Source organism: Dendrobates tinctorius, unplaced genomic scaffold, assembly GCF_039654945.1.
Source record: "Dendrobates tinctorius isolate UK_male_01 unplaced genomic scaffold, ASM3965494v1 ptg000196l, whole genome shotgun sequence".
NCBI classification, from domain to species: Eukaryota; Metazoa; Chordata; class Amphibia; order Anura; family Dendrobatidae; genus Dendrobates; species Dendrobates tinctorius.
In genome coordinates, this window is record NW_027361863.1 from 19,051,165 (window position 1) to 19,071,635 (window position 20,471).

Below are 20,471 nucleotides of genomic sequence, written 5' to 3' on the forward strand. Positions count from 1 at the left end.
GAGTACCCCACAGCCCTGGAAGGGAGACCCACCTCCTGTCCCTGCAAAAAGGTTTACATTGGTCTCACATCCCGCGAACTCAAAATTCGTACAAGGGAACATTGCTTTAACATAGAAAAGACTAAGCTGGTCATGAATGATACTACGTTGAAAACGCTTCTTAGGAATTTCAAAAGGTATCATGACTGTAAGGGTACCTTTACACTAAGCGACGCACCAGCGATCCCGACAACGATACGACCTGGTAAGGATCGCTGGTGCGCTAGTAAGCTGCCAAACAAATTTACCCAACGATACAGCAACGATCTCGGCGGGATCGCTGGTGTGTTGCTTAGTGTCACAGCAGCGATTCTGACGACTCCCACCTGCGTCCATGATTTCTGAGTCGCCAACTAGGTCGCTCGTCGGCGTCAAACACAGTGATGCGTGCTGGCCAGCGGGACGCCAGCGATCAAAAAAATGGCCCAGGACATTCGAGCACGATCAGCGACATCGCAGCGGGGGCCTGGTTGCTGCTAAGTGTCACACGTTACGAGGTCGCTGTCGCGTCACAAAATCGGTGACGCATCAGTGATCTCGCTTAGTGTGAAGTACCCTTAAGTCATACAGCTTGAAGATAAAAGGCATTGATACAGTTTGAGGTCTAGGGGTGGTGATATTGGAAAAGAATTGGCCAAGTTGGAGTGTAGGTGGATCTACATACATATTGGGCACACTTAGCCCATGAGCACGCTTAGCCCACTGGGTCTGAATGAAAACTCTGGTTTTGGAGCTTTTTTATATTTCATGATATTTAAATTCTGTTGTGTTTAATTTTTTTATTGACTATCTTAGGCTTTGGGTGTATTTTATTTTATTAATTGTTGGTCATTACTTATTTCTTTGTTTATTTATCTTTCATATTTTCTGATATGGGCCACGTGGAGTCGGCTATACCATGGAGATTTGCCTTAAAGGAGAAGATGCAATGGGTTTTTTCATCTATGGGACATTGAGGATGAATCCTAGAGATTAGAGTTGAGCGAAACGGGTCGGTCATATTCAAAAGTCGCCGACTTTCGCTGAAGTCGGGTTTCATGAAACGAAACCCAACCATAACGTGAGGTCGGCCATGAGGTCAGCGACCAGAGCGCCAAAGTCGCGTTTCAAAAGATGCTTCCAGGGCCCTTTTTCAGCCAATGATGGAAGACGCACACTGTGGGCAACACGATGACATAGGCATCGGTCACCACCATCTTTGAGAAGGGCATGCAAGTGATTGGCTGGCTTTGAGTGGCGTCACAGGGGCTATAAAATGGCGTGAACATCGACCGCCATCTTACTTATGCCGATCTTAGCATAGGGAGAGCTGCTGCTGCTGATGTAGGGAGAGTGTTAGGCAGGGAAGAAGAGCCAAAAAGAGATTAGACCTACCGGTAATGTTATTTCCAGGAGTCCATCCTGACAGCACCATGGGGGTTGTCCTTCCTTCATCACAGGGACAGGAAATGCACGAGAGGTTAAAAGGTTCCCTCCCACTCTCCGACTCCAGTGATTTTCCAAGTACCACACCAGTATGGATGCAATTATTATTTATTTAGATTTAGTACAAGCATATTATTACCAATACAAATCCTCAGGAGGGAACTACCAGTGCTGTCAGGATGGACTCCTGGAAATAACATTACCGGTAGGTCTAATCTCTGTTTTCCAGGACGTCCTATCCTGACAGCACCATGGAGAATACCAAAGTAGGAATTCGCTTAGGGTGGGACCACTGCTTTTAGCATCTTGCGACCGACCGAAGGTCGTCTGGTTAGCTGCTAGCGTGTCCAATTTGTAGTGTCTACAGATAGTGTCTAGTGTAGACTAAGTGGCGGCCCAGTATATTTGCTCTACTGAGGCTCCCGCCTTCTCTGCCTATGACGTTGCTATCGCCCTAGTGGAATGAGCTCTAAGCTCCCTGGTAGGTAATCCCTCAGTGTCGTATGCTGAGGAGATAATTGACTTATCCACCCTGCCAGGGTGTGCGTAATTGCGCCTTTATCCTATTCTACTCTCCTATTGGATAAACAATTCTGCGTCCTGTTGCCACTCCTGAGTGGCCTCTAAGTAGCATGTGACCTCTCGTCTGACGACAAATGAGGGAAAGAATCTTACTCCGTTTTCTGTGGATGGCAGAATGAGGGTAGGACTATCTCCTGGTTTAAATTCTGGGGAGATACTACCTTAGGGAGTAATCCTGGGTTCCGTTTAGTATCATGCAATCGTTGAATAGTTGAATGTAGGAGTTCTGGACTGACAGGGCCTGGCTTTTACCGAGCCGCTTGGCTGAGGAGATCTCTACCAAAAGGTTTTTTTTTGTGTAAGTCTTGTGACATTTATCTCTGATATTGGCGCGTATGGGGGTCTGCGTAGAGCGGTAAGTACCAGATTTAGGTCCCCCAGAGCACTGTGGGTCTTAATCTCTGTGTGGCCTTTGTAAAACGAGCCGTCCCTGGATGAGAGGCCAAGGTGAATTAAAGTACTTCCAGCTGCTCTCTGAACTTCCAATGTGCTTTGGACTTAGAACTTTATTAAATCCTGCCTGGGGATAGTCAAGGATTTGAGAGATCTGTGGGCGAGACGGATCTATGGGGGATACTACCACCTTCTGAGCAGAACTTCTCCCAGTTTTATGATAGATTGCCCTCGTTACAGCTGGTTTGCATCGTTGAGATCACTTTGTCGGAGAGACCTCTGGATCTTAAGATCCCTCTCTCAGGATCCATGCTGCCGACTGTAGGTTCCCCAGATTTGGGTGCCGAACTGGGCCTTGGGAAAGTAGATCTTCTGGTGTTGGTAGATGGAGCGGTAAGGGGCTGCATTGTTCAGAATCCAATCCTAGGTCTCCGGGCGTGGCGATTACCCCATAGAGTTGTTTTCTTGGCTCTGATGCTGAGAAAGTTCTACAGGTTAGGCCTCTTAAGTGTGCCCTGATCTTGGTGATCGGCTTCGTAAACCCCAGGTGCTGAAGCTAGGTTGAAAGGCAGAGCCTGAAACTAAAATGGTAGTATCCACTTCCTATTTCCAGTGCGAACCGCAGGAACCTCTGAGGGTGAGGGTGGATGGGAACGTGATAGTATGCGCCTCTGGATCTATTGTGCCTGTTGTGGCGATCTGATCTATTAAGGAAATGGTGGTTTTCGGGACTCCATTTGAAATTTTGTATCGGATCCCTTGGTTTAGTGGTTCTAAGTTTATAATGGTCCGACTCCCCACCGGAGGTGTTCCTAGAACCAGGACCATTAATTCTGATCTTAGTAGATCTATTACGTCTGCCCATATAGTGTCTATAAGGGTTTTGGGCCGGGATTCGTAGCTACAAACCGTGCTGGGGGGGGGTTATAAATTCGCGGGTATAGCACTGGGAACCTGTATCGGGATCCGCTGGTTCTGGGGGATGAGCCCTTGGTTCCAGGAAGTGTTTTGAGGCGCCCACCAACCAGTATGGTGTCACTGCCTGTTGAGGAACTTTGTCCTGAGCGAGAAGGGGGATCCTACTCTTCCCCCCCTTCTGGTGATACCAGCGAGTCGATTTACCCTCTTTCTATTTTCCTGCCTTTGGAATGGATGGGACCTCTGAAGGGAAAACCTTTGCTTTCCCACGGGACCGTTTTTTTAATGTCAGTGGCATTCCTCCGTGCTGTATCTAAGACCGGTCCAACTACCTTCCTGTCTGAAAAGGTATGGCACCTAACTTATTTTTCAACTGGTAAACCCCTGACCAGATCTTCATCCATAAGGCCTGGCGAGCCGTTTTGGGTACAGAATTATTCCTAGCCGCAAACACACCGGTACGGCCAAAGCGTCCAACAGGAATCTAGCTGCAACTCTCCCAGGGAAAGGTCCTCTAAGAAATCACTTCTAGGGGTTTCCCCTGTAACTTGTCGGACCTCTGAGCATGGGCTTGTCTCCCATTCGGGTCCCAGCCCAGGCTCAAGCTGCTCAGCGGCTGCCACCTGACGAATGCACTCATGCTCAGCCTAGAATGGCTGGTGGCTGCTCCAACTGGTTGATCCTAGATACGTGGATCTGGCGACCGATGTAGCCTGCTACTGCAGACTCAAGCCCTCTTTAGGAGCCTGTCCCTGGGTTTTTTGGGGCTAGAGGAATCTTCGAAGGGAATTGAAGTATTCCTTGACACCCCCCTGGGTTGTCGATCCTAGGAACTCCATCCCAAGTGTTAAACTGGTTGACGGTAGGAGAGCCTGAAGTCTCAGGCGACAACGAGCCGCTTCTCAGCGTCCTCCCCTTCCTCTAGAATGATTTATTTATACTCGTCTGATGATCGACCGGACTCTCATCCTGGCCGCCTAGCGGCTGACGCCTGACTAGCGCCGGCTGCTCAGCCTAACACCTCTTAGTGTGGGGTGGAAGACTGAGAAGGTAGCCATCCTGGGACGAAAGTGTGGACCTCCTATCTGACCCCAATGCGCATCTCAGCTCCGTGCGACCTGCGATTACGGACTTGTCAGCACCTGGGATAGATGTATTAGGCGTGAAGTCTTCACCACTGCACAGGGGGAGTCTCAAGCCCTGTCCTCTGCGGTCTCCCATCCTTTGCAGCCGCAGAGGTTCCTTCCCAGCAGAGACGTCAGTCCAGGTGATTTGCCCAGCTAACGCTAGGCGTTTTGACAAATGCAGTCATGCTGGCACGGACGGGTATTAGTTCTGCCTGGTTTCCTGGAGGTTGAAGGTGCAGGAGTCGGTGCATTCTTTTGCTATCATAAAGTACAGGAGCTTTTTGGTTAAAGCTCCTGTCTTAAGTATCTCCATCCTGTCCACTACTTACAGACATTGGTGGTTCAGGGTGATCGCCGGGTTTCCACAGCGCCTTCCATGGCGGTGTCCCATGCAGCTGACCCACCCCATCGTCCTACCTTGTCGAGTGGGTCGATTGATCCTCACGCCGTCTGCCGCTTCAGCCGTCGCTGCCCCAGCCGCGCCACCGCTCCAGCCGCGTCGCCACCGGAAGCTGTCATCTGGCGCCCGGAAGTGATGCGGCCCTGGGGATGATGCAGCATGTGACGGCGAGAGCCGAGAGCCCCGCTGAGGGGAAGCGGCTCCGTCCCGGAGCAGCACTCCACGGGATGCCTGGCGGAGAACCCCCCTTAGGGGGTTGCCGCCTCGGACCATCTGACGGGGAAAGCTGGTGTCTGGACCTCGATCCCCCTGGCCCGTTGGTAAGCTTCTCTTGGATGCCGCAGTTATCTTCCTCCGTGGCGCTCTCGTGTCTGTCCTTACAGGGACAGGAAAAAACACTGGAGTCGGAGAGTGGGAGGGGACCTTTTAACCTCTCGTGCATTTCCTGTCCCTGTGATGAAGGAAGGATAACCCCCATGGTGCTGTCAGGATAGGACGTCCTGGAAAAACTGCTTCTGCTGTTAGCGATTTCCACTTACAATACTGTGTGCAGTGACCGGGGGGGCTCTATTTTTGTGCATCAGCTCTGTTGGTTATTACACTGCCTTATAAGGCTCCCTGATAGCTGCATTGCTGTGCAAACTGCTTTTTTAAAAGCAAAGATACTTTTCTTCCTCTTTTCTGCAGTTACCAAGCGTTCATTTTTCCACCCTTTTGTGTGTGCACTGTGCAGCAGTCCTGCTTATTAGGCTGCCTGCATCCATACTTGGACTGAGAGCATCATTGTCAGCGTCCTCAAATCTCTAGTGAGATTCAAATTCTCACCAATCCTATAGACACCCTACACCTTGTCATACACCATCCAATTTCAGCCTGTTACATTGAGTTGTAATCTCTCCTGGGCCAGAGAATAGTTCTGCGTCCTCAAATCTATAGTGAGATTCAAATTCTCACCAATAGTAGATACCCCTTCTACCTTGTTTTACAGTACCATATAGCTGGTGGTATTTTGGGTACATTTTCACAAAAATGAGCAAATATGGTGGAAGACGCCATGGAAGTGGGCGGGGGTTGCCAGCTGGTCCCGATGGTGGTGGTGTTGCATCTGTTGGTAGTGGCAAAAGCACCATAGCACCTAAGGCAGGAGGTGTTGAGCCTGCGTCATTGTCTGGCTCCACAAGGCCTCGAAGGCTCTCTTTTCTGGGAGTAGGTAAACTACTTTTAAAGCCGGAGCTTCAGGAACAAGTTTTGGCTTACATTGCTGACACAGCCTCCAGCTCTCTCGCCTCCTCTTCTGAAGTTTCAAAAATAAAAGCACTGAGTCGTCATTGGAGGATCCTGGTCAGGAACAACACCTTTCCTTGTTTCCTTCACCCCTACCAAAATTGAAGGATGTGTCAGGCCACACTACCGATTACTCCATGGAGCTCTTTTCACATACCATGCCTGGGTTAGCAAGTCAAATCGTGACTTCCCCAGTCCAAGATGAAACTGATATGGAGTGCACTGATGCACAGCCACTGCTAGATTTTTCTGCTGGTACATTCACTCAGAGCACTACATTGTCCTCGCAGTGTACTGAACCAGAATCTGACCCTGATGAAACTCAGGTGCCCCTTCCTGCATACTATACCACCTTACACGGTGACACAGAGGAAGGTGCACATGACATTGAAGAGGAGGTGATGGATGACCCAGTTGTTGACCCAGATTGGCATTCATTGGGGGAAATAGGGTGCCGCTGCCAATAGCTAAGAAGGAGGAGGAGGATCCGCAGCAGGCAACGACATCGCAACAGCTGTTATCTGGCAGGACCGTAGCAGTCCAAAAACAGGTTACAAAAACCAAAAGAGTTGCAGGACAGCTTGGCCAGACGGTCAAATTAGCACAGCGTGCAAGGTCTCAAAATGTCTTCCATAGTAGGAAGAGTGCAGTGTGGCACTTTTTTGAACAAAATCCTAATGATCAGGCAAAGGTTCTGTAAAAAGTGCGCAAAGACCTTTAGCCGAGGGAAAAACTGAGAAATTTGAATACCAGTTGCATGCTTAGACATTTAACCACCATGCACTTGCAAACGTGAACGGACTACCAAACCTCACGTACCACATGTGCACCTGCTCCGAATGAAGGTAGTCAGCAACGCTACATCGCTTCCCCCACTGTACACCCACCGGTTAGCACACCACCAGCAGCAAATGTCGAGGTGTCGTCGCAAGGGCAAAGCAGTCATGGAATCACACCGTTATTGCTACTAAAGACTGAATCTAGGCCATCAGCAACACCACCACCACCATCACCAACCCTCTCTCAGTCTGCCAAGTCCACCGCTAGTTCCACCATATGCAGCTCTCAAGTCCAGCTCACCCTACCAGACACTATGAGTAGGACAAGAAAGTACTCATCCTCTCATCCACGTACACTGGCTTTGAATGTCCACATTGCCAAACTAATCTCGTTAGAGATGAAGCCCTACCGGTTGGTTGAAAGCAAAGCTTTCTGCAAGCTCATGGCCTACGCAGTACCACGCTATGACCTACCCAGTCGGCACTTCTTTTCGCGAAAAGCCATCCCAGCCCTCCACGTTCATGTGAAAGACCGCATTGTCCATGCACTCAAGAAATCAGCGAGTGGAAAGGTGCACCTCACAACAGATGCATGGTCCAGTAGGCATGGCCAGGGCCGTTACGTGTCCATCACTGCGCACTGGGTTAATGTGGATGCAGGGTCCACAGGGGACAGCGGCGGTGGGACAGTGCTGCCTAGCCCACGGTATAGGAAACAGTTGGCTGTAGGCATTCGACCCTCCTCCTCCAGAAGCGAAAGCTCGTCCACAGAGCGCAGTCGCAGGAGCACTCCATCCGCAGCTGCCAGTGTTGCACATGAGGTGTCCCACTATCGAACAGCTAGTGGTAAGCGTCAGCAGGCTGTGTTGAAGATGTGTTTGGGCGACAACAGACACACTGCGGAGGCACTGGCCAACTACTTGCAGCGACAAACTGAGTCATGGCTGGGCAGTCTACATCTTGAGGCAGGCAAGGTAGTTAGTGATAACGGCCGGAATTTTGTGGCAGCCATAGCCCTTTCAAAACTCAGACACATACCTTGCCTTGCTGACACCTTGAACCTGGTGGTGCAGTGCTTCCTCAATAATTATCCGGAGTTAACACCCCTGCTCCATAAGGTACGAAGACTGTGCTCGCACATCTGCCGGTTGTCCGTACACTCCAGTCGTATGCAGAAGCTGCAGCGATTGCTCTACCATCCCAAGCACGGCCTAATTATCGACGTTGCAACAAGGTGGAACTCCACCCTGCACATGGTTCAGAGGCTGTGCGAACAGAGGCAGGCTGTAATTCATTTGTGGGAGGATACACGGGCAGGCAGTTTGCAGGCAGACATGGAGTTGTCAGGTGTGCAGTGGTCGAAGCTGAAAGACCTCTGTAAAGTCCTTCAGTGTTTTGAGGAATGCAAACGGCTGGTAAGCGCAGACGACGCCATCATAAGCATGAGCATCCCACTTATGCGTCTGCTCATGCAAACTTTGAAAGAAAAAGAAAAAGAGAAAAAGAGAAAAAGGAGGAGAAGGCTTATTTTGGGGAGAAGGATGCTTCTCAGGGGGCAAGAAAAAATGTTGGCGTGGCAAGGTCAGGTACAGGGTTTGTGCGTGACTGGAGGGATGTGGATTTGCCAGAAAGTGCTCCTCCACCCAGCACTCGCAGTGCATCATTGACACCTGGAACATTGGCCCACATGTCTGATTATGCCTTGCAGATTCTAAAAAGGGACCCCCGCATTGCCAAAATGATGAGCGATGATGACTACTGGTTGGCCAGCATCCTGGATCCACGCTATAAAGGCAAATTCCAAAACATCATGCCACAGGAGAACCTAGAGCTAATATTGGCTAACAAACAAGCAACTCTGGTAAACCGTTTATTTGAGGCATTCCCAGCAGACAGCGGCGGTGATGTTTTTCCAACGAGCCATAGGGGGCAACATGGAAGAGGTGTTCGTGGTGCACATAGCCGAAGTGGCATTGGACACAGGGGTTTCATGACCATGTTGTGGACTGATTTTTCAAGTACCGCTCACACGACTGGTAATACTGCATCGATCGAAAGTGACAGGAGACAGCAGTTGTCAACTATGGTAACAAACTACGTCTCCTCCCATATCGTTGTTCTCCCTCACCGGTCATTTCCCTTTGACTATTGGGCCTCAAAACTGGACACCTGGCATGAATTGGCACAATATGCCTTACAGGAGCTCGCTTGACCTGCTGCTAGTGTGTTATCTGAACGAGTCTTCAGTGCTGCTGGATCAATCCTGACAGAAAAAAAGACCCGTCTGTCGACCCAAAATGTTGATGATCTAACCTTCATTAAAATGAACCATGCATTGGTTTCAACGGATTTTGTCCCACCCTCCCCTGCTGACACGTAGGTTGCCAGAAAAATGGCTTGCTTTTGTCCTCCTCTTCTGCGGACTTCTCCAATTACTCCATTTGCAGCTGCTGAATGTCCAACATCAACATATGCCAATTTTTCCACCTCCCTAACTGGGCTGCCTCCCCCCACAGGGCCAGGGTCACCACCTGGCGCACGCACCCATGCGAGTGCCGTTGCCCTGGACAGGTGGGTGGGCAGGCACACTCTTTGGCAACGGCACTGGCACAAGGTCCCTCATAGTAGAATCAAGTGTCTCTGACGGTGGGGGTGCACACCCGCCGTCAAACACACCAGCGTACTATGAGGGGCTCTGTGCCAGTGCCGTCGCCAACGAGTGGGCCCCCCTGCTTGCTCAGGATCACAGCACTTGCAAAGTTGAAATACCCTCCCTGCTCCACCGCCATGACGTCTTCTGCATTTCCTGACAGTGACATTCTGGTCAGAGAGCGTGATGACATCACGTCTGTACACCCTCTGCCTAAACAGTCCAAGTGCAGTGAGATGGAAGATGGGGGCGACGAGGAGTCCAGACTAGTACAGGGATTCCCTAGCGAAGAGACTTATTTAATGGTTTTCAATGTTGGGACAGCTATTTTTGGGGAGCACTATACTCTGGAGAATGATATATGAGGCCCACCATACACTGGAGCATTCCCAAGGTGGACATCAGACACTGGAGCAGCATTTACAGGGCACATTATACACTAGAGCAGTAGAAATGGGGCCCATTATGTATGGAGCATTATTTGGGCCCATAAAACAGTGGCGCTTCATCCATGGGGACCAACATATACTGTAGCATTATGTGGAGCTCATCATATACTGTTTCAAACATTATATGGGCCCAATGATTCTGTATGGAGAAATAGATGGGCCTCATTACTCTGTATAGCGCACTATGCGGTGCCCATAATACTGTATGGAGTAATATACTGTCCGTTTTTGGAGCTACTGGAGAATTTAAAATGGATATCAGTCAGATGATGCAAGAAGTGAAGTATTTGTCATTGTACTATAACTATATTTCTGTGCCATATCGGAGCATCATGAGTTGTGGTATGTGTTAAAGGAGCCCATTGACACTCTTTGGCCCTGGGCCCACGAAAATCTGGAGCCAGCCCTACCCCCCCCACAACTTTAGTCAAATAACCCCCAGTTTTCAATGCCTAACTATTATTATAAAGTAAATTAAGGTTGACAAGCTTAAGTAATAAGAATTGATGTTTTTGGCATTAAAATGGGCACTGTAGGTGTGTTTCCTGTCCTCCACTCCCTGCCGACCTTGGTTCCCCATTGACTTGCATTGGGTTTCGTGTTTCAGTCGGCCTTCGACTTTTCGCGATAATCCGCCGATTTCGTTCGACCCGACTTTTGATAAAGTCGGGTTTCATGAAACCCGACTCGACCCGCAAAAGGCAAAGTCGCTCATCTCTACTAGAGATCAAACAAGATCAACATCCTCCGTGATGAGATCGGAGTTTTTCCTTTTGGTGTGAAGGAACTCAAGAAAATTTACAAAACATTTTTAACATTTGATTGGACTATAGATATTTTCTTACTGGGTGTAATTTTATGGTTCCATCTTTGTGGAATCTATGTTTACCTGTATTTGGGTTTAAAACCATGTTACTCTTTTTCTACTTATTAGTGTGTTTAAGATAGGTATTGAGTCAGTCTGTCAGCATTGTCAGTTGACAGGCAGATGGGCTTATCTGTGATAATTCCACCAGTGGCACTAAAAACCCGCTCTGACAAGACGCTAGTGGCAGGGCAGGCCAGGACCTCCAAGGCACAGAGAGCCAGTTCATGCCATGTGTCCAGCTTGGATACCCATTAAAAGGCACAGAGGAATCACGGAGGACGTTGGCACGGTCAGCAAGGTACTCCCTCAGCATCTTCCAAAACTTTGCACTCCTTGTGAATGCACCCTGCACCTCAGGGCCCGAGAAAAAAAACTCTCCCAGAACTTTGCCAGTGTTCCCCTGCTGGATTGGAGTTGTGTCTGTCTCGCCTGTACTCCTTGGTTGTCCAACGAACTGTGACCTGTGCCGTTTTCAGATGGAAGTTTTTTTATTTTAATAATTTTGCAACAAGGACCTTCTGGTACTGCCCCATTTTAGTAGACCTGTCTGCCTCGGGAATAAGATAGAAAGTTCTCTTTGTAGCGTGGGTCTAGACGTGTCACCCAAAATTTTGAGAAAGAGGGTCACGGGAAAGGCAGTGCAACATAAAGTCAGCCATGCTTGACAGACTGCTAACAGGCAACACTTCAGCGTCCTCACCAAGAGGACGACTGACCATGCTCTCCTCCTCCCTGTCCTCAGGTCATACACACTGAACAGACGGTATGACCGTTGTGCTTGTAATACTGTTTATAGCACATGAAACTAACTCCTGTTCTTCCTCATTTGTTACCCAATCCAGGTTGGGATGAGGCAGGGCTCTGTGTAAACACCCTGTATGGTTCCTTGCTCCCTCTCATCGTGCTTCACCTGCAATGCATCTTTGACTTAGAGCAGAGAGCTTTTCAGAACACAGAAGTGGGATTGTGGCATTAATTATGGCATCATCTCTGCTCACCATCTTGGTGGAGTAGTCAAAATTTTGGAGAATGGTACACATGTCTGACATCCATGTCCACTCCTGAGGTCTTATGTGTGGAGTCTGAACTGGATACCGACAGCCTTGTTGATGCTGGTAGTCAACAACTGCCCTCTTCTGCTTACAAATCCTTTCCAAAATATGCAGTGTAGAGTTCCAATGCGTGGGGACATCACACACACTAGTCAGTGAGCCGGAGGCTGCAAACGCTGCACAAGCATGGCAAGGACGGCAGAAGCTGTAGCTGACTTTTTAAAATGGGCACACAGGCGGCGGATTTTCACAAGCAGATCTGGCAGCTCCGGGTAGCTTTTGAGAAACCGCTGAACCACAAGGTTAAGCACATGGTCCAGGCATGGTACGCGTGTGAGCTCGCCTTAGAGCCGCCACCAGGTTCCAGCCATTGTCACACACGATCATGCCTGGCTGTAGGTTCAGCGGTGTCAGTCACAGATCTGCCTGCTCTTTCAGAGCTGTGCACAACTCTTCAGCATTGTGCAGTTTGTCACCTAAGCATATTAGCTTCAGCACAGCCTGTTGCCGCTTGGCTGAGGCAGTGCTTCCAGCTTGTGACTGATGTGGTCATTTCAGAGACGGGGGCTGAGGAGGAGGATAAGGTGCAGGAGCTGTAGACTGTGGGGGTAACCCTGATTGACCTAGGGCCCACAATCCTTGGCATTGGGAAGAGGCGTTCCATCCCAAGGTCCGACTGGGTCCCTGCTTCCACTATGTTAACCCAGTGTGCCATCAGCGAGATGTACCAGCACCTTCCCATAAGCACTTGTCCATGGGTCCGTGGATAGGTGGACTTTTCCCATTAACTGCATTGTTGAGGGTACGGCTAATGTTGTGGGACATGTGCTTGTGTAATGCAGGCATGGCACAGTGGGAGAAATAGTGGTGGCTGGGGGACCGAGTACCCGAGGGACAGCCACTGCCATTAGGTTGCGGAAAGCTTACGTGTCCACGAGCCTAAAAGGCAACAATTCAAGTGCAACCAGCAACGAAATGTGGGAATTTAGTAGTGTGGCCTGTGGGGCGTTGGCTGCATATTTGCGCTTGCATTCCAAAAAATGGGGTATGGACAACTGAACGCTGCCCTGGGATGTGGACATGCTTGCTGATGGTGCTAGTTGAGTGTGTGCAAAGACAGGTGCAGGGCAGGAGGCATCTTTGCATGCACCATGAACAGGGGATTGGCTTGCGAGCACAACAGAGGAAGAATCAGTGGTGTCACCCACAGACAGTGTTCCTGGACCCTGGGGGTCGGCCCACAAAGTCAGGTGCTTTGCTGCCATGAGCCTGATCATGCTGGTGGTGGTCAGGCTGGTAGTTTTGCTACCCCTGATGATGCTGGCTGGGCAGGTGGTGCAAAAGGCCTGTTTGGGGTTATTGGCATTCTTAATAAAAAAAAAAAAAAAACCACAACCACCATACTCGTGAAGACCCAACAGTTGGACCGGCAACTTCCGTCAGGTTGGCGTTACGGGGAATAGCTACCTGCCTGTCTGCGGCTACCACACTGCTTCTTCCTGCCTGTTGTGGTGCTATGCCTCCCTTCCCAGTGTGCTGCTGTCCTTGCTCTGCATGCCCTCCTGCCAGGTTGGGTCAGGTACTATATCATCCACCACCTTGTCTTCCATTTCCGCACCCTGGTCCTCCTCCTGACTTTCTGGAAATGGTGTCTCATCTTCCACCTCTTGTGACACTTTGCCTTCGTGTGACCGTGGCTGCTCAAATATTTGGGCATCGCTACATGCGATCTCCTCTTGCCCCTCTTCAAGTGGACCAGGCGAGAGGCCCAAATCTATAAATGGAAAAGCGAGCAGCTCTTCGGAGCGTCCAAGTGTGGGATCAGTTATCTCCGGGCACTCGGCATGGTGGGAGGAAGGAGGATCAGGGTGAGAAATATGCGGTCCAGACTCACGGCTACTGAGACATAACCGTGTGGAAGACAGTTTGGGGGTGGCGGCAAAGTGATTTTAAGCATTATCCGCTATCCAACCAACAACCTTTTGACACTGTTCAATATTGTCGAGCTGCAGTCCCCTAGTAATTGGGACTGGAAGGTCAGGAGAGAAGATGTGGGTGTTTGTTGTGGCACAAATTCAGCTTGCCCATGGCCTTGGCATGCACCATCACGTCCAGTTCCCTGTCCATTGGCACACACCTTCAACATTTTAAATGGACGACAATATTTTCCACGTTCACTACAAATGGCTGAATTTTGAGCTCACTTATATGTGATCCGTGTGACGGACAAACCAGTTTTAAATAGCTGACCTGTAGGTAACTATTTTTAACAGCAAACTGGTGTCGATAGCTTCGCTAACACTGCAACAAAATTTAAATGGAGGCCAGAAATGGCAGAATTTTGAGTGCACTTATATGTGATCAGTGTGACGGACAAACCAAAGTTTTAAATAGCTTGATTTTTAACGCTGTAATATGGATAGGATCTGGCTGTATTCTGCAGTGCCAACAAGCAAATGAAGCAGAAAAAGGCTGTTCTCTTGATTGCTTTTTAAGCAAATAGGATCAAGATCCAGAGAAAAATTATTCCTGGCCCCTGATACCTAGAGCTATGACTAGAAATATCTAATAGGCAGCAACATACAGAACTAGAATGGACAGTCTTGCTATATGCACTGCAGTCTGCCACATACACTGCCTGCCTGCCACTGATATCTATGCAGCTGGATTAGTCCTCAGAAGGACTGTTAGATGAGATCGATATGTGTTTAAGATATGGTATTCCTACACTAAGTAAGATCCAAGTAAATCTCTCTCTAGCTCAGCAGCACCTCTCCCTACACCTCCTGATTCCAGAGTAGACTGACGAGCATGGCAGCGCCAGGTCTGATAAAGTCTTCTGCAGGCCTCTGGCTGTCATGACTACCCATCATCGCCCGCGATCACATGACAGGGGCGCCGATGGGCGAATTGTGACACTTCATGCAGCGAGTGCTAAGTGCCGCTCTCAGTGATTGACAGTGGCAGTTACCAGCCGGGGGTGGATCTCGGGACAAGGTCATGAAGGGTGTTAAAGATATATGACAGTTTGGAGTCATGTTGGAAATTTTGCCTTTGGTCTCAGCAGCTTCAAGTTACGCCGCTGCCTCAGAGCAGAAGAACTGGTATATAAAAAAAAAAAAAAAAAAACCCACACGCCTCAGTTTTGTTGAGAAATGTGAAAGGTTTTGGCAATTGGAATATGCTTGTGAAAACAAAAAAAAAAAAAAAAAAAAGTCTGACTTGGGGCGGCGAGTGTTGCACCGTTACCATCAGCTGACTAACAACATTCAATCAGGGCAGTTAAAAACCATTTTGATCAAAGCAGGAATCATTACGTTATCAAATTGTGGGGCCCCCATACACAAAAGATAGTCCAATCATTTGGCCAGCACCTCTCACTCGACTCCTCCATACACAGGAACAGTTCAGATTAAGTCAGGGGAATGTTGGGAGGTCCCCAGGCACATATGTCTCATGCTCAAGACTAAATGTCTTAAGTTTGCCTATTAAAGTCTAGAGAAAAAGGAGAGAGAAGCACAGAAATATTATGCCGCAGCTTTCTAATAAGAGCTAAATTCACAGCTACACTGCTGCAGCTTCTGCAGTGTTGGATTCACAGCTACACTGCTGTATAATGTCTTCCATCCTCCAGTCTCTCTAGTGTTGGATTCACAGCTATATTGCTCAGTACTGCTGCAAAATGTCAAATTTTGCTGTTGATTTTTTTGTATGTATTTTATCTTAACCAATTCTAGTTTATAATTCTGTATGATGCCCTCTCTTCTTCTACTTTCTATCAAGCATTTATCTCACTCTGCTGCTGCTCCTGAACCAGTGCTAGATCAATAGGAGAGTAGGAATCCCTCATGTCTATGTGTTGTATATGGGAAACATTTATAACAGCCATTTTCCTTCCACTAGCTCACAGACAACTGAACATTAGGGGTATACTAAACTCTCTTTCAAGTCAAACCATTACCTTATCGTGCACAGGATAGGAACACAAACTCTGAAACAGCTGTATTTAGATGAAGACTTTTGAAGTCTGGTTTGGATAAATAGCCCAAGTCATGTTGGAAGGCTCATTAAATGGGGAAGACATTTAATAGATAAAAGCGAAGCTAATTCTCTGCTACTTCTTGGGAAAGAGCCAAGTTGCATGCCTTTGTCCCAGGGAGTACGTCTCTACTTCGAGAAGCGATCTCCTCTAAACATACAGAATCCACAGATTAGTACACAACCCTCACCTCTTCTGCTGGCGCAAGTTCATTTCACAAGTGCTTTCCACAGGGTTCTGCTTCCACCACAAAGCCATCGTTGTGCAGAATCCTCTTATTTTGTCTCACAGGTTACCGTAATTCTATTGGCACACAGACTGCAGCATGATCCCTTTAAGAGGTTCAAGTTTGGCAAAACTCTTGGCTCTCATCCTGCAGGCTGATTAAATAATATGCAGGTCACTGTGTTTGATGAATTTGTTTTTCTGGGTCACCGTCACTGCCGTTACCCCCAAAAAGAATCTCAATGGGCAATCATCATACGGAGACACCTGTGAGGTTCAAAGATATATAGCGTCAGGGCATACATCTTGTCTACAGATACAAGGAATTCCAATTTGAAGTTTAAAATGTTCCTAAAAAAAATTCCTCCCAGAACTGTCCATAGTTCCCCACAATGACAATGCCACCATAAACAGTGCCAGGCATTAACATTGATAGGGCATTGTCACAATGCCCTCATTATCAGTGCCAACTACAAAGCGTAGTGTCAGCCCTAACAGTGCTGCCCCTAAAGTGTTCCTTATCAATAGGAATGAGTAAATATTTCAATATTCACCGAACGCCATTGGAGTCAACGGGAGTAGAGATGAGCGAATATGTTTGTGCCGAATTTATGTTGGATGATAGTGTGATTATGGTACGAATATGGGAAATTCGGATTCCGCAATCGTTTTCCGAACATTTGCTCATTTCTACTTATGAACACGCCCCCTGAGGAAGGAAACCTCCGAAACGTGCGTTGGGGTGGGTGGGAGACAGTGTGGTGTTTGGAGCTCTGTTACCTGGTATGTTTATTATACCATCTTTTGATTATGTTCCATAGTTCAGCAGTTATTTGACATAATGGATGTCTGTGTGGATTGCGCAACACTACTTTGCCCATTTACTATATGTATTCTTATTTATATATGGGATATATGATGTATGCTCTCTGCATAGATCCCTTCTGTGTTGTTTTACATATATGCTTATCTATAACATACCCCAACATTCTTTGCTTGGCTTTACCGCCCGTATGGTTGATGCGGATATAGTCTGTCACTTTTAGCCCTGTGTGTCAATGACCTGTGATATTTAAATAAAATATTTCTATTTTTTGGTACTTTTGGACCTCTCATTGTGTTGTTTCTTGTGGTTTGTTCTATGGAGATGTGCAGTGTGTCCTACATTGTCCAGATATTTGAGCTAAGGATATGTTCTCTATGATAATGAAATTTAACCATTGGTATAATGATTGTCTTATCCTGTTAGCTCCTTGTGTTCCTACTATTTTCACTACTAATGAACACTGGAAGATTGACCCCAACAACAGTGTTAATATATATATATATATATATATATATATATATATACACACACACACACACACACACATTATATATATATATATATATATATATATATATATATATATATATATATATATATATATATATATATGATATTCAACCACTTTTTTGTCTGTGGATCCATCTTTATCGTCCTTGTGGCACTATTTTTTACTCGTATAATTTGTTTGTTTTTTTTTAGAATACATACAGTTAGTTCAAGTTTCTCCTTCCCATTCCCCAATAAAAATCGGATAGCACTCGTATGAGGGGCATCAATCCAGTTTTTTTTTTTTGTTTTTTTTTTTAGATTTTTTAAAAATTAGATGTTTTTAACATGGGTTTTTTTCATATACCTAAGGGTATGTGCACACGTTGCGGATTCTGCTGCGTTGTACATTACCATTAAAGTCTATGAGAAATGAAAAACGCTGTGCACATGCTTCGGATTTTTCCGTGGATCTAAATCCGCAGCATCTCAATTCTTTGTGCGGATCCGCAGCGTTTTGACACCTGCTCCATTAAAGGAACCTGCAGGTGTCAAAACGCAGGGGAAATCTGCACTAAATCCGCAGGTAAAATGCGGGTCATTTTACCTGTGGATTTAGCCAAATCCACGCAGAAAAATCCACAGGGTAATCCGCAACGTGTGCGCATACTCTAAAGAATCAGAGTTTCATCCGTGTTTTTGATCCAATCTTCAACAGCTTGAATCCTTGTGTTCGTTTTTACCATCTGAGTTTCAGCAGATTTGTAAAAAAAACAAAAATAATAAAAAAAAAAAAAAAAAGACCACACACACCACGTCTCAATTTTTACATGCTCAGAAAAATAAAAATTGTAAGTTATTAATAATGACATGAAAAAAATAGCACACGTTACATGAAAACATTTCTCTAATTAGTGATTGGAAGACTTTCTTTTAAATTACTTTTGCAAAATTGTTTTAACAAACACACCCACACTTTTGTGAACAAAACACAAAAAAGAATAAAATAAAGAATGAAAACTATATTAAAAAAAAAAAAAAAGTCTGAAAATTTCAAAATGTAAGAAGAAAATTGAAAAACCTGAAGGCTTATAATATACAGCATGCTGGGAGTTGTAATTTTTTAAAAAGATGATAAAGCTAGGAGATCCTGTATCTTAAAAGTCTTGTAATAAACAGACAGAAGTAGGAGACTTACTCATGCAAGCAAACGTCCAACATCTTCCAAGACACCGACAAAATTCCCACGCCTGGAATGACTCCCGGACCTCGTGGTTGAGGAGCGGCCACCCGGCTTCCCCCTGTCCGTGGTCTCACGTTTCTGGCTACTGGTCAAACCCAGCTCTGTTCTCCAAATGCCTTTACGCTGCTGAACTTAGTAAACTTGATGAGCTGGTTACTGGGAGCACAGGTACTTTACACACAATCGGTCCAGAGGGGGTTAAACTCAAACAAAGGGCTTTCCCCTCACTAATTATCACCTGAGATGTCATCAGGCCTCACCTCTGTCCCCATTAACCCTTCACAGCCTCAAACAGGTAGCGCTTGCGTCAACGCAATGGATGATTCCTTGGATGAACCCGCTGTAGTATTCGGCTACGTTCACACGTTGCAATGCATTTCACAGCACCGGCAAAATGAATGAAATGTTTGAAACCTCATGCACACGCTGCTTTTTTCTCCCTTGCGTTTTTTTACCCATCGTGTTTTGTTTTGTTTGTTTCTTTTCAACTCTGCACCATGTCAATTGCTTCGGCGTTTTTCACCTATTCAAATGAATGCATAAAAAACGCAAATGAAAAACCGCTGCTATTGATCGGACCTTGTTTGCTGCCTAATATGGAGCAGATTCCTCCAGGAGACACTTTCAATAAGGCCGGGGTCACACTTGCGAAAAACTAGCACAAGTCTCACATCTTAATACCAGGCACTGCCGCCGGCACTCGGGACCGCAGCGTTCAGCTCTATAGAAATACATGGAGCCGCACACTCCGGTCCTGAGTGCCGGTGATTAAGATGTGAGACTCATGCAAGTTTCTCGCAAGGGTGATGTCGGCCTAAGGAAGAAACATGCACTTTCTTCCACTTCCACTTCCATTTTTCAAAACCTAAACCCAAGAAATGTATTTTTTTCATGTTTTTTGTCTGTGAAATGGCCACAATGTGAACATGCTCCCACACACTGCACTTATACCAACTCATGTTCCTGCTCATTTCTTTAGTTTTGCTGATTTTTCAAAACCTGTTCAGGAAATCAGTCCCATGCGGGAGGAGGGCTGTACTGATGCCAGCAGCTATTTCAGCTGGATATCCGTCCGCTGACATGCATTGCGGCACAAAGACCTCTAGAGTCCCTGCACTGCAATACATGCTACCGACTAATCAGAGGCTGGCAGATGACGTCGGAGTGCCTGTCACTGACTGCACATGGTGGTGATGTCATGTGCTGCCCATCGCCTCCACGCTGTTGTCTGATAAAAGCTTCTGCGCTAGCTATGGAAGAAGACGTCACACCTCATGGGAGTTGGGGAAGGTGACTAGAATCATTTATTTATTTGTTGGAGCAGAGTTGTAGAACAGGAACATTATTACTGGAAGAAGCCCAGGATGGGGGACATTATACCAGGATATATTACTAGCAGAGAAACATTATACTGGAAGGGGCCCAGGATGGAGGATATTATACCAGGAAAGGGAAACATTATATTGGAAGGGGCTCAGGATGGAGGACATTAAACCAGGATATATTACTAGAAGGGGTCCAATATGGGTGGGTAGTATACAAAGGATGGGGAACAAATATTACTGAAAGGGGACATTATAACAGGAAAGAGAGACATTATACCAGGAAGGAGGACATTATATCAGTATTGGGGATATTAACACCGGAAAGTGTCCAGGATGGGGGAAATTATACCAAAAAAGG

The 20,471-nt window shown here is 47.0% G+C and overlaps 1 protein-coding gene across 3 annotated transcripts in view; it reads right to left on the reverse strand.

Annotated features, from left to right (window-relative positions):
• The window catches only part of LOC141056268 (transient receptor potential cation channel subfamily V member 6-like), a 53,264-nt gene extending 34,276 nt beyond the window's left edge, over window positions 1-18,988 (reverse strand). The window contains exons 1-2 of one of the 3 annotated variants that reach the window (XM_073553008.1): window positions 18,744-18,987; window positions 16,196-16,497 (exon numbers count right to left, since the gene is read on the reverse strand). In XM_073553008.1, coding sequence (XP_073409109.1) covers window positions 16,196-16,263 — 68 coding nt within the window. In that variant the 5' untranslated portion in view covers window positions 16,264-16,497; window positions 18,744-18,987. Of the gene's footprint in view, window positions 1-16,195; window positions 16,498-18,743 lie in introns of all 3 variants that reach the window. The other 2 variants (XM_073553010.1, XM_073553009.1) reach the window with 2 other exon arrangements.
• Between the last annotated feature and the right edge of the window lie 1,483 nt (window positions 18,989-20,471).